Consider the following 13668-nt stretch of genomic DNA (forward strand, 5'->3'; position numbering starts at 1 on the left):
GGTATTTCTAAACAGGGTCACTTTCAGGTAGCTAAAAAAAGGCACCACCCTGGGAGCACTGCATGGGAATGGGGAAGCAGCACAACCTAATTTCTTCAATTATAAAAATAGTCTTTGCTGGGCAGGTCACAGAGAATCGTGACAGTTATCCTTGGAATGTTAATTGCGACTTTGCAACCGTCACACCGTTTACCCCCCTATGCAGTAGGTCCATTTGCTTTAACGATTACAGTCTGATATGTTCAACTATCATATCAAAAATAAGCAGGATTTGGAGGTGCCTCCCTAGCTAAAAAAAAAAATGCTTCTAGGGGTCATCTAGGTATCCTTTTGATGCCAAATTCAGGCACCTCAAACAATGTTCACTTTAATTAGCTAAGGATGATCATACGAAGGAAACTGTACTGTTGCAGAGAAGGGTAGACTAGAGATACATTCGAAAACTCCCTCCCATCCTCTCCCAGAGAGAGCTCCCCAAGTCATGGCAGCAGATCCAGAACTACTTTATTTCCAGGGACAATGAGCACAATCTCACCTGCAGTGGTCAAGACCACTGACGTGAACAGAAGAACGGTGAAGGGATTCCTTAGGGCCCACACTGCTTTGCTGCCCTGGAGAAGAGTGGATCTACAGGTGTGTCTGCCCTCGAACATACATGACTGCAGCAGTCATGCTCACAGAGGAAACACGTGCACAGACAAATGTTATGCATGGCCAGACTCCATATGCTTTTCCAGGTTATGGGAAACTGGACAAGACAGTGTTTCTCCCAAGATGGACTTGGCTCATACTGCTTTTTAAACAGACTTCTAATCTAGGGGCATGACACTTGCTGTAATGTATATACACTGATTTTTAGAATCTTATAAAAAATAATCCTATGTACATAAATACACAAAATGAAAAACAAATCATCACCTTTCTACTGAGTCTACGTTTTATTTCTCTTTTGGCTTCCTGTTCCTCTTCTTCATTCTTCTCTGTTTTCAGAAGAGAGAAAAAGGAGTCAATATTTAAGTAGTATAACTGCACATATTTCTCTTGGTTGAAAGCCTTGAGACTTCAAGTCCTGGCTCATGTCTCCTCATATTTCTGTGTGATCCTGCATGTGTTGTCTGCTTCTTGGATTTTGTGTTCTCTCATTTCTTTTCCCTGTCCTCATTTCCCCCAATTCTACAGACATCTCTAGTCACTACAGTGTGCCAGGAACACGGCAAAAAGGAGGTGTCTGTAATGTCCTCTCTGTGTAACAGCAAACAAGTAGTACTCTGAAAAAGCTGCCTAATGTTTCAGTTACTTGTCCTAACATTAAAATCACTGTTGCTTTTACTTCCAACATGCCACCTATTGACTTTAGAGTCTAATTATACATAAGGGTCAAGAAAAAAGTTTGCTCTGAGTATCTGAATCAGGTGAGTGTTCTCTGCTGCTACAGGACATGATGAATCAATGACCATTTGTTTCACTGTCACCTGTTAGAGGTTTTGCTACTTTTGTGGGGTTTTTTTTCTGGTTTTAGAATGTAGGCATACGATTCAACACTCAAACCCTCTTGGTTAATGGACACTAGCTAGAATAGAGACTCAAAGTGCTTTTAACTGATTTCCGTGCTAACCAAACTTGATTTCATGAGTGCCAGTGAAAAGCACATTTACAAAGGCACATTCACATGGACTCAGCACCTTTTAAACTGACACAAGTTTTGAAGAATGTTTGCCTTTGCAATCCATCTCTGATGGTTATATAAAAAGTTAACTTTGTTGTGGCTGAAATACCCCATCTAGAGACACCTGTGAAATTCTGCTCCTGTTGTAGTCACGGTTGGGGTTTACAGACATCACATAGCAGTTCAGGGATAACTATAAATTTGAAGGAACCTGACTATCATGGGTGCAGACAACCTGTAGAGATGAAAAGACAGTTTTAAGTCCTGGTATAGTCCTAATTTGCCCTGTCTACTCTGGCCAGCTTGCTGTGTTAGTATGGCTGCAGAGGAGTTTCTGTACCATGACCAATACACTATGACAGGACAGTGTGTGGTACTAACTCAAACACTCTCATGTAAGAATAATATAATGGAAAGTAGGAAGAGGAACAAAGGATCAAAAAGAAAAAGAAGAAAGTTACAGTAGGAAAAAGTGATGCCAGTCCATAAGAAGGTCCAACACCAACCCCCAAGATGCAATCACACAGGCTTGCCGCCACGATTAGGTTGGATCATGTGCTGACGTTGGTTTTACTGATATAATGAAATGTGGATATATTTTATTGTTTATCAATAGCTTTTCTCTTAGTGAATAAATGGATGGTCTGTTTCCACAGAGGAACTGTACACTGGCTAAAACTGGAGAATGGAGAGTAAAAGATTACTCTACAGTTTAAATTTTGTTATTAATATATCTATTGATAAACAAGTGGTGTGTATTTAAGGTGTTACGACTTTAGATGGCAAGTCTTATTATAACATCTTCACCTAACAAAATCACTGAATCATTTAGGTTGGAAAAGACCTTTATGATCATCAAGTTGAAACATTAACCTAGCACTGCAGGCCTACCGTTAAACCGTGTCCCTAAGCACCACATCTACACATCTTTTGAATACCTCCAGGGATGGTGACTTGACCAATTACCTGGGCAGCCTGTTCCAGTGCTGAACAACCCTTTCAGTGATTTTTTTTCCTCCTAATATCTAATCTAAACCTCCCCTGGTGCAACTTAGGCCCATTTCCTTTTGTCCTATGACTTGTTACCTAGGAAAAGAGACTGACCTCCACCTCACTACAATCTCTTTTCAGGCAGCTGTAGAGAGTGATGATGTCTCCCTCCCCTCAGCCTTCTCCAGGCTAAACATCCCCAGCTCCCTCAGCCGCTCTTCATCAGACTTGTTCTCCAGACCCTTCACCAGCTTGTCTGCCTCTGGACACACTCCAGCACCTCAGCCTCCCTCTTGTAGTGAGGGGTCCAGAACTGAACACAATGTTCAAGGTATAGCTTCATGAGTGCCAAATACAGGGGCACAATCACTTCCCTGGTCCCACTGGCCACACCATTTCTAATACAAGCCAGAAAGTCACCAGCCTTCTTGGCAAGCTGGGCACACTGCTGGCTCATGTTCACTCAACCAGCACCTCCAGGATCCTTTTCCACTGGGCAACTTTCCAGCCATTCTTCCCCAAGCTCTCTAACTGTTTTAGGACACATAAATAATCTGTAGGCTTTTGTTTAAACATACTGTCTTTGCAACCAGTAGACATAGTAACTGAGGTAATTAAACACAAACTATTCACTTGGGGTTGCATTCACCTAGGAATCATTTGGCAGAAAAAATTTTGTCCTTTCATGAACTGTCACTTAAGTTTAACCTCAGAAATTCTCCAATAGCGAACACAGCAGAAAACCCATGTAGCTGGACATACACATCACCATAATGCCTTTTCCTTAATCAGTTTGCAAAATACACTCTGCATTATTCATATCTTGACCTTTCTTTGCTATCTAAACCACCATGTCTCCTAAGAAGCAGCAATAAGACATATGATGTAAGAAACAGGGGCTCAGAGTGCTTAATGCAAACCAACAGCACTGAAATATTGTTTTTCTGTATTTTAGGGGAGAATGAAAGAACTAAAAGCAGTTGATCTAGACATTTATGAAGGCTGAAGGTTAGGTTAGCTGCCTGTATCAAGCTGTGAAGCTACCTCCCAGCAGGTAGCAGATGACTGCACGAAGGGATGGCTAGACACAGGAAATCACCTAGAAATAGGAGATGAGCAAGGCCATTATCTTAGCTGCTGGACAGGAGATCTGGGCAGGTCCTGGAGCAGGCTGTCAAGGAGACCTGGAAGCTCACCTTCTGGAGGACAACTCCAACAGAAGGAACCGAGAGCTTCTGTCACTCCTGGGCAAAGCAGGAGGGGATAGAATCCATAGGGAACAGTATTCTACATGAGAGACCAAGGAACAGGACATGTTTTATACATTCAAACTGGTTTACCTCTAGGAATAAAACTCAAGAGCTAAAGGAAAGGGACTGAAATTTGGTGGCTGCTGCTATTATTTCGTATCTGCTGGCTGGCAAACAGTCCTCCATCTACAGCACTGCCTCGTGCTGAAAGCACCCATTTTCCATCTTCAGCCTGTTGGGCAGAGTGTTGCTTTAAGCCCAGTGCTACAGAAGCACAAATTCCTACCAACAGTAAAATCTACACTGGAATTTTGGTCTTTTAAGGTAAAAGTTTTGAATGTTGCCATAGTGAATTAAGAAGATGCATGGTGCTAAAATAATGGGTCTGGTGCTCCTGTTTCCTTCAGGTATTGTCGAAAATTCCAGCTAGAAGGCCAAGTTTTAGCTGCAGGTATGAACTGACTCACTTGTCCAAACAGGAACACTGTAAGTGCATAGGAACACACTTCTGACTGCTTTCCACCTTAAGAGCAGATCTAATCTGTGTGATGTGGAGAAAGAAAATATAAACACAGCATTCCTAGCTGCAAGTCCCCTCTTCAGATGTCCCATTGCTGCTGTACTGGCAAAGGACCAGCCCAGCAAGCACCCTTTGCTTGCTGCAGTCTCCAGTTAGATCCCAGCAAAACTATGGTTTCCCTCCTCCCCTGCCTGCAGCTCGTAGAAGGTCAAACTGGGATTTGACTCCTAAGTGAAGCAATTTCCTTCAGCATCCCTTATCGTAGCCTTCAAGTTAAACAATCCACTGGTCAAAGCCGAAGCAGCAGCTTCTCTGGCAGCTATACATTATTGCTCCTTCAACTTTTGCTGTATTAAATCTGGTCACTTGTTCTGTGGGACGTTTGTTTTGTAGCAGAAGGGGAAAAGAGAAGAGAGAAATCGTTCTGCCTGAGGTCTGCTCCTTTCTTGACCAGCAAGTACTCCCAGAGCGTAAAACCAAACTTTCCATTGTGTCCCTATGGGATTGGCTATGTTTAGACTTCTCTATGGGCTTGCTGGGGAAAGAGAAAGAAAAGACAAACAACATGCTTGCCTCTTGCTGTGCTCTGTAACACACAAAGCAGTTTCTCTTTCCTAGTTTTACAAATAAAGGTAACCATTAATATTCCTTAACTGGCTTCAAGAGCTAAACCCTGTTTTCTACAAAGCCAGTACTGGCAGGCATGCAGGTGCACAGTGCAAGTTCACTGTCCCTTCCAAACACAGGAAAAAACAAAGTTATCTTAATCTGAAATTCCTGGAAGAAGTTTCTTTGCTACAATCCAATACTATAAATACCACTGGCTCAAAGCCAGTACACAAGAAACCTTTGTTAAAAATACAGGGCTCTACCTATTCTTTCAAGCAGAGCCTTGAGTTGTTGTAACTTTGGTTTAGTGAGGGAAGACTCAGAAGCCTGGATAGTTTTGTCCAAATTGCTTTAGTAGAAACCTGCCTGCAATGTCTTGTGATTGCACTTAAGTCACAGCATTTTCAGTAACTGGTTTATCTGAAAATAAAAATCTTCTTGCAAGATAGATTTCCTCACTAACTCGAAATACAAACCAAAGACAGAATACAGGCTTTTAATGAACCTCTTAAAAGATTTGGACTGAACTTAATCCTGAACATTTGGACCTTTAACACTTAATGTGATCTCAAAGCCCAATAAATAGAACTCATAGCCATACTTGCCCTTAGCTGCAGTTTATATACTAAATAATATAGCTCCCTCTTCCCATCCACTGCTTAAAAACAGCAGGAAGGAAGCTTTTGAAAGAAATCTTAACTTATTCACAAAAGCTGCCTACAGCAACAAAGGCATTTAAGAGAGGTAAACATCTTCAAACGATCCATGGGAAGGGAATGTAATAATTTTGATAACTAACACGACTACCTTAGCACTGAGAAGGAACTTGCATCCTGAAAGAGCTCAGAGGCAGATGTCACCACAAATCCCTGCTTTGCTTCTTACAGATCACTATCAACTCAAAATATTTTACATCTCAGTGAGAAGTAAAAAGTCGGTTTGAGTTCTCCACGTGCTCACCAATGGCTCTGTGATCCTGCTTTCCAGCTTCTAATTCTTGCTCTCCCTTGCCTCTTTAAGGCAACCCCCCCGGCAGCAGGAGGGCAGGACAGCGGGAGGCATTGAGTGCAAAGTCTGGTATGCTGCCAAAAGCTTAAAGTAAACAAGCTGGAACAGGAGAAGAAATCTATTAACTGCTTTCCAGTCTTGAGCTACTTATTGCAAAACCACTGAACGGAATAAACTATGGCAAAAGAGGATATTAACTATATTGCAGGTTCACTGCTAGGTTAGTTGTCTTGAGATGAGCAAGACAGAGAGGGCAGTGAGGAAGTCCAGCTGGTGCTCCCAGCTCAGTGGTTGGATCCTGACCCACTGAAGAGGTTTTGGAGGAACATTTCTCACACAGCCCAGCATGAGTGGTTTGTCATATGAAAAAAAAACCCTATTAACATTTCAAATTACCTCTCTGTTTATCTGTGTAATCTATAGGTTCAGAAATTGTACTCTTAGCAAGTATTCACATTGTGTGTTGGACAGGAGTCCGCTGACACGTCTCTTGTGCACCACAATGTGTGAACTGTAGCTTCCCTTTTCGGTAACACATGGCTCTACTTGGCTTCTGAGAGCTTGGACAACAGCAGTGGGATTTCATTAGCACAGATGGTTGCCTGAAAGCTGATAATTGCTATGTCTCCTTGATTTGCTGGCCTAAGCAGGTGACGAGAGTGATCAGCCCATGAACTTCATCAGGGAAACAGCTCATTTTCTTTCCTTCCATTAGCGTGCTATGCATTAGGGTTGTACAGATCAACTCCAACTTTTCTGAATGACCATTGGAAAGAATGGCATTATACCTGCTGCTCTTTCAGTCAAGGGTTGAAAGTTATTATACCTTAATAATAGATGAGCTTTTTGATTTGTTGATATATGTGAAAGACTTCCACGTGCATTTTCTTCCCTTATTTCCTCTACTTAAGCATCAGGAACTTGCTATGCTTGCAGAATGATCACAGGGTTAGATGGAGCTGGGCATGGCAACTGTTAGAGTAAGTCTTTAGGTAACATCTGTGTTATGGAAAATTTGATAAAGACAGACAAAAAAATGCCTGTTCTGAAACATTTGCCAGTCCAAGAACATACATAAGCAAATGAGAGAACAGGAGAATGGGAACAGAAGGTAAACATCCAAAGTACTTCATTCCTCTGCCCCTCATTATTTGAATTACAGACTGACATTTTTCAGCAGGGATATTGAGGAAGGATTTCATCATCAACAGGAAGATATTAGGTAAGAATGTCTCATGCAGGTTTCAATACAGAAGACACTTATGTCAGAACTGGATATGAGGGCCAGCACACTGAAGTAGCTGGTATAAACCCAATTCACTTTCACTTCATCTTTCCTTTCCACTCCTCCTTCCAACATCTGCCCTTATATCCCACCTTTGAACTCCTGCTGATATTCCCTCCTCCTCTTCATAAAAATCAGACAGATGTGTAACCAGCTTAGAAGTACCTCTAAGCAGTATCTAAGTCATTGCTGGTCTTTGGGACCTGCTTCAAGAAGTGGGATTGTGACAAGCAAACTTCAGCATATGGAATAAATGTAGTTTTCACAGCTGTCGTTACAGGTTAGTACATACATCTAGTGTTGCCATGTTATTATCTAGAACATAATTTCTCTCCAGTTACAGATCTAACACTGGAGCAACAGTGATTGGCTTCCATATGAATCCAACATATGCTCACTTTCCAAGTAAATAATAGCTGAAACCTGAATAAAATACTTACGCTTCAGGATATTTCTTTGCTCTAGCTCTTCGGTTGTAGGCCTCTGGCTAAGTCTCCTGTGAGAACAAAGCACATGACCGATTTAAAACCTGATCCAAATAATACATTATGATTCATAACAAAGCTTAAAAGGTCTTTCTCATACGGACATGCAGAGGTATTCAACTACACAGGTAATTTCCAGGCTGTAATAGCAGCTGTGCTTGTAACCACAGTACCAAGTGTCCATTTGTTTTAGATGTACTACTGTTACTCAAACACATTAATAACTGACATTTGCATGACATGACAGAAATTGTACCAGCAAATTCAAATGCCTCATTTACAGGTATAATTTTATGAAAGGATTCATAAACCATTTCTATTCCCAGGCACCACCATAGAATCATAGAATGGTAGGGGTTGGAAGGGACCTTTAGAGATCATCTAGTCCAACTCCCTGCAGAAGCAGGGTCACCTAGATCAGGTTGCACAGGAACATGTCCAGGCGGGTCTTGAAGACCTCCAAGGAAGGAGACTCCACAACCCCTCTGGGCAGCCTGTGCCAGGGCTCCCTCACCTCAACAGTGAAATTGTTTTTTCTTACGTTTAAGTGGAACTTCTTGTGTTCCAGCTTCATCCCATTACCCCTTGTCCTGTTGCTAGCTACTATAGAAAAAAGGGATGTCCCAACCTCCTGACACCCACCCTTTAGATATTTGTAAATGTTACTAAGATCTTCCCTCAGTCTCCTCTTCTCCAGACTAAACAGCCCCAGTTCCCACAGCCTTTCCTTGTATGAAAGATGTTCCAGTCCCCTGATCATCTTGGTGGCCCTGCACTGGCCTCTCTCCAGCAGTTCCCTGTCCCTCTTGAGCTGAGGAGCCCAGAACTGGACACGGGACTCCAGATGAGGCCTCCCAGGGCAGAGTAGAGGGGGAGAACCTCCCTTGACCTGCTGGCCACATTCTTCTTGATGCATTCCAGGATGCCATTGGCCTTCCTGGTATGAGGGCACATTGCTGGCTCATGTTCAGTTTATTATCAACCTGGACTCCCAGGTCTCTCTCTGCAGAGCTGCTCTTCAGCAGTTCAACCCCCAGCCTGTACTGGTGTGTGGGGTTGTTCCTTCCCATATGCAGGACTCTGCACTTGTCCTTGTTGAACCAAATGCCATGATGACAAGTTGTACAATTCTCTCACATATTTGGAATGCAATTCCTGTTCTTCCATGACATAAGCTGTGCATTCCTCACTGATTTGTTTGTATAATACAATTGTGAGCTTCAATTGAAACCAAATTTCATTTAGTTTCCTATATATAACAACTGCCTAAAAAAATCCCAAACCCAAGATACTGATTTTCTGGTTTGTATAGTGGAGAACATTCCTGATGTTGTCTCTATGTTTACAAAATTAAGTTGACTTGAGAAAAAGAGCATGAAAAGTTTCAGCAGTAAAATTTATTTTGCAGATGTCTTAAAGATAGATGCCTCTCTGTCCAGCAAACCTCACACAGTTCCCTACAGATTATCTTCAGCCTTATGAAACCCATCTGATTCAAACCATGCTTGGACTTTCAGATTTTTTGCTGAGCACTGGTAGGTTTACTACATGCAACCAGCTCCCACTATAGGAAGTCCCAGGCTGAGGCCTGACCTGACCATGATCAAGCTGTGAGGTTGTAGAGTATCCTTCCTTGGAGGTCTTCAAGACCCCTCTGGACGTGTTCCTATGTGACTTGATCTAGGTGAACCTGCTTCTGCAGGGGGGTTGGACTAGATGATCTCTAAAGGTCCCTTCCAACCCCTACCATTCTATGATCAGACCTCAATGTTGCCAGGTGCTGACCACCACATCTGGAATTTTTAGGGAACCAGCATCAAATTTGGTTGTGATTTCACAACCCTGACATGCATGGACATTGACTCCTGCCACCAAAGCAGAGGTGTGCAGCGAGTGTGCCAGCTTCCCAGCAGAACTAGCAATGTCCCTGGGCAAGGAGCTCAGGGCACGAACCGGAGCAGCTTCTGTAGCTTAAGCCCCTGAGGGAGCACCAACAAGCAGGATGCGATCACTGGAGCCAGTACTCCATCAGAAAAGTGGTGGTAACACCCACGTCGCTTTATTAGAAGAAGAAACATGATCTCTGGGCTCTACACAATAGATGTATCACACTCATGGTTCAGGCATGAAATAAATGAGTTAGCCAGCCACCTGGTTCACAGAGCAACTCAGCTTATCTAAAAGCTGATGCAGGGCTGCTGTACTCTTTACTGGAGCAGCACTGCCCAGACTTCCCAATATCTGGACATCTTCAACAAACACAGGACATCCTCCAAATCTGTCTGGACAACATTTCTGAGCACAAGAGAAACAAGGACATGTCTGGGAAAATCCAGACACGTAGTCTCTTCTCAGAGACCACGAGAGCCAAAATTAACATTGGTGAGGATTTAAAAAAACCCAACGTGTAAAATTGCAAGTGAAAATCAGTCCTTTTTAATGCAGTGTTCTCAGGTTCAGGAAGAGAAAGTAACACATAACCCACGACAGGTAAACAGTGTGAAAAAGACATGCCTCAAAGGTGGGCACAGAAAAAACACTAAACATTGACCTAAAAATTCAGCCTCCCTCCATTTCTTTTGCTAGAACCAGCACGTGAGTAATGAAGGAGTTAAGAGAGCAGGAGGATGACGGGGAGGGCCAGAAGGACAGAACATGTACAGGCACGTTCTGTGTGCCAGGAGCTACCACTCTATCTGAGATGGGTAGATACAACTGTGTCCCTGCTAACCAATTTGGTAAAAAGCTTGGTCCTTCTGGCCCTCCCCATCATCCTCCTGCTCTCTTAACTCCTTCATTACTCATGCTGCATTTAAAACATGAACCCAGTGTTCTAGATTCTCTTCCTCCACCTCCGCCCAGTGAAGTCACTTTTATCCCACGATTGATACCTCACTAGCTTTGTTCCAATCTGATGTCTGATTTCCTGCCTCTCCTCTTCAGATGTGCGCTGCAAGATGTTTTTGTCTTCTAATTCTTTCTTAGACGGTCTGTTGCCAAGTTTGATAGCAAGAGTATCCCTACGACGAATTTTGCTTGCCAAAGAGCCTGGAGAAAGGAGGAGGAGGGTAGATTTAGTTCATTAATGCTTCAGTTACAGATACAAACTAAGAACTTGAATACTTCCCCAAAGCAGCCCTGTTCCCACATGCAGGAGAGGAATTTTAATTAACATCAAAAGGAAAAATAGTTTAGCTCAGTTCACAACAATACAAAGCTGAAAGGCTTGGATGAAAAAGCTACCAGGCAAATTGATATAGGATTGTCATCTGTGAAGTGACAGGATAAAACCAACAAATCTACACTCCATGTTTTTGAAGTCTGATACATTACAGGTTGGTTTCTTTATCTGCTTAGGATATTTACCAACCTGCTGCTCTTTTTTTTTTCAGACTTAAACAGTTTACTCTCATCCTGTCTTAATTTCCCTCATTCTCCCAGTTTCTTTTTCAGCCTTAGTTCTTGCACAGTGCTTTTCATCTTTAATTCGTAAATTGAAACAAAAAATACAGTTTAGAAAAGCACTCTGAGTGCTAGTAAAGTAACCTAAGCACTGAAGCAATCTATTCACCCATAAAGCAGATATAGCAGGGACAAGGGCCATGCCATGTTGCCAATGCTTCAGTCAATTGTGCAGGAAGGAGTACTCTTCATGGCTTTTAGTCCTTCCCTTGTCTCTTGATATTCTGACTGAGAGGGCTACATATGTCCTAGGCCATCAGATTTTCACCACACAAAGCACTCTGGTAAGATCACAAGCTCCCAGCTCACTTCTCCTAAGATAACATGCTGCTGTCTGAACACGTGAATTTTTGGTTGCTAGCACTTTGGATCATATTTAAACCAAATACAGAACTGCAGAAGACTTCATCCTCTTGAGCAATACGGCACCTCACCTTCTGCTGCACCAGTAGCCAAGGGAAAAAACTCTCAAATGTGCATTTTTCCTCACCTCCTCTTCAGTACATAGCACTTTTGTGTTCACTAAGCACAGAGAAGCACCTCTTCCTGAATGCCTGTGGGCGAGGTTCTCAAGCCATGGTTTGATGGTCATTTTATTCTGTCCTGTGGCCACCTTGCAGGCAGTAGAGGTGGGATTGCCCTCCTCTCTGCCCCTGACAGTTTGTTGCTTCCCTCTCTTTTGCCCCAGCAAAGATGCATCCAGTATTTGGATCAGGGAATCGATTCTATTGAAAATCAGCTCAAAATCAGCCACTGTTGCAAAACCAAACATAAGTGCTGGCCTAAGGGATGAATGAACAGCTGGGAGCCAGGATTAGGCAGAAGGTGGGCAGGACAATCCCCTTCAGCAGCAGCAACAACTTCTGCCAAATTAGGGTGATGATATAGTCATGATCCCAGAGGAAATTTCAAAGCTGTAAACTTAGATGTAATCCACTGTGATCTGCTCTGGCTGCTAAGGTGTTCCAATGCTTAGAAAATCCTGATCAAAGAGGAAAAATGACTTTCAGACAGCGAAGCTGCTGACGGGCATCCCCTGTCATTCACCACAGCCTGTGTAACTCCCACATGAAACTCTGGGATTTCTAGTGCACTTCAGCTGAAAGCCTCAGTGGTGCTCTAAGGGCACAGGTTCATGACATGGGCGAGACAAAACAATGGCTTGCCAATGCCTTGACATGGAGGCCTTGTTCCATCCTCATGTTCTTCTGAACCCATTCCACGTAATGCTTGATCTGCTGTCACTATTGCACATTCCCCAGGTTTCTGATCACAGTTCACTGGGAGAATTGGGAAACTCATTTCTCAATCGTAGTAAAACACTAGAGCATCTAAAACCATCCCATGCAGACATACCTCTCTTTACTTTGCACTAGCATGGGTCAGGCCTGCTCAAATAACACAATGTGCAAAAGGCAGCTTGTAACTTCTTGGAGGGATGCTTACTTTCAGCACTTGCACTATCATCATCGTCATCATCGTCATCATCTGTGTACAGTATTGGCCCATCAGAGTCTGAGTCGCTGCTGTGGCTTTCTCTGCTACTTTCACTCTCAGGAGGGGCAGCAGCATCAGAAGCCTCCTCTGCTGGTTCAGAATGTGCCTGGTCAGGTGCCTCCACTTCCTGCTCTTCTTTGGCAGCCAAGCTGTTAATTTGTAAGCAGGTTAACTGTGTCACATTAATGCAAGAAGCACAGAACACAAAATAGGAGATTGACTGTATAATCAAGCATGAAAATGAAAGTTCTGTTAGTCAAACTAACTTTTCACTTTGAAAAACACTTGCACAGATAAACCATATATGAAGTAGTCAGATGTGTACGTGTGTCTGCAACGTATGCACATTAGGAAATAAAGATGCCAACAATCTAGAACCATGTGCTGCAAGGCCTGCATAAAGAAAAATTTTACTTCTTTTTTATTTCTTGTGGGATGGGACCAACAGCACATAAAAGCCACTAAGAAAAGAGAAACAGCTCATAAAGTTGTGGGTGAGAGAAGCAAGTCAGAGAGCAGATGGGAGCGTAAAGCTTCCTGTTCTGGACACCTAACTGTTTATTGTAAATATATTTTTGCTGCTGTTGAGTCCTAAATCATAGAATCAAAGAATCATAGAATGGTAGGGTTGGAAGGGACCTTTAGAGATCATCTAGTCCAACCAAGCAGGTTCACCTAGATCAGGTCACATAGGAACATGTCTAGGTGGGTCTTGAAGACCTCCAAGGAAGGAGTCTCCACAACCCCTCTGGGCAGCCTGTGCCAGGGCTCCCTCACCTCACAGTGAAATAGTTTTTTTCTTATATTTAAGTGGAATTTTTTGTGTTCCAGCTTGATCCCATTACCCCTTGTCCTGTTGCTAGCTACTATAGAAAAAAGGGATGTCCCACCCTCCT

General features: G+C 42.9%; 1 protein-coding gene across 2 annotated transcripts in view; it reads right to left on the reverse strand.

Annotated features, from left to right (window-relative positions):
• PHACTR2 (phosphatase and actin regulator 2) overlaps positions 1-13668 on the reverse strand; it is an 81527-nt gene that overhangs the window by 11638 nt on the left and 56221 nt on the right. For both annotated transcript variants that reach the window (XM_061989052.1, XM_061989051.1), the window contains 4 exons: positions 12722-12921; positions 10705-10861; positions 7769-7824; positions 919-980 (listed from right to left, as the gene is read on the reverse strand). In XM_061989052.1, coding sequence (XP_061845036.1) covers positions 919-980; positions 7769-7824; positions 10705-10861; positions 12722-12921 — 475 coding nt within the window. The remainder of the gene's footprint in view (positions 1-918; positions 981-7768; positions 7825-10704; positions 10862-12721; positions 12922-13668) is intronic.

This window comes from Colius striatus, chromosome 2 (genome assembly GCF_028858725.1).
Source record: "Colius striatus isolate bColStr4 chromosome 2, bColStr4.1.hap1, whole genome shotgun sequence".
Lineage (NCBI taxonomy): Eukaryota > Metazoa > Chordata > Aves > Coliiformes > Coliidae > Colius > Colius striatus.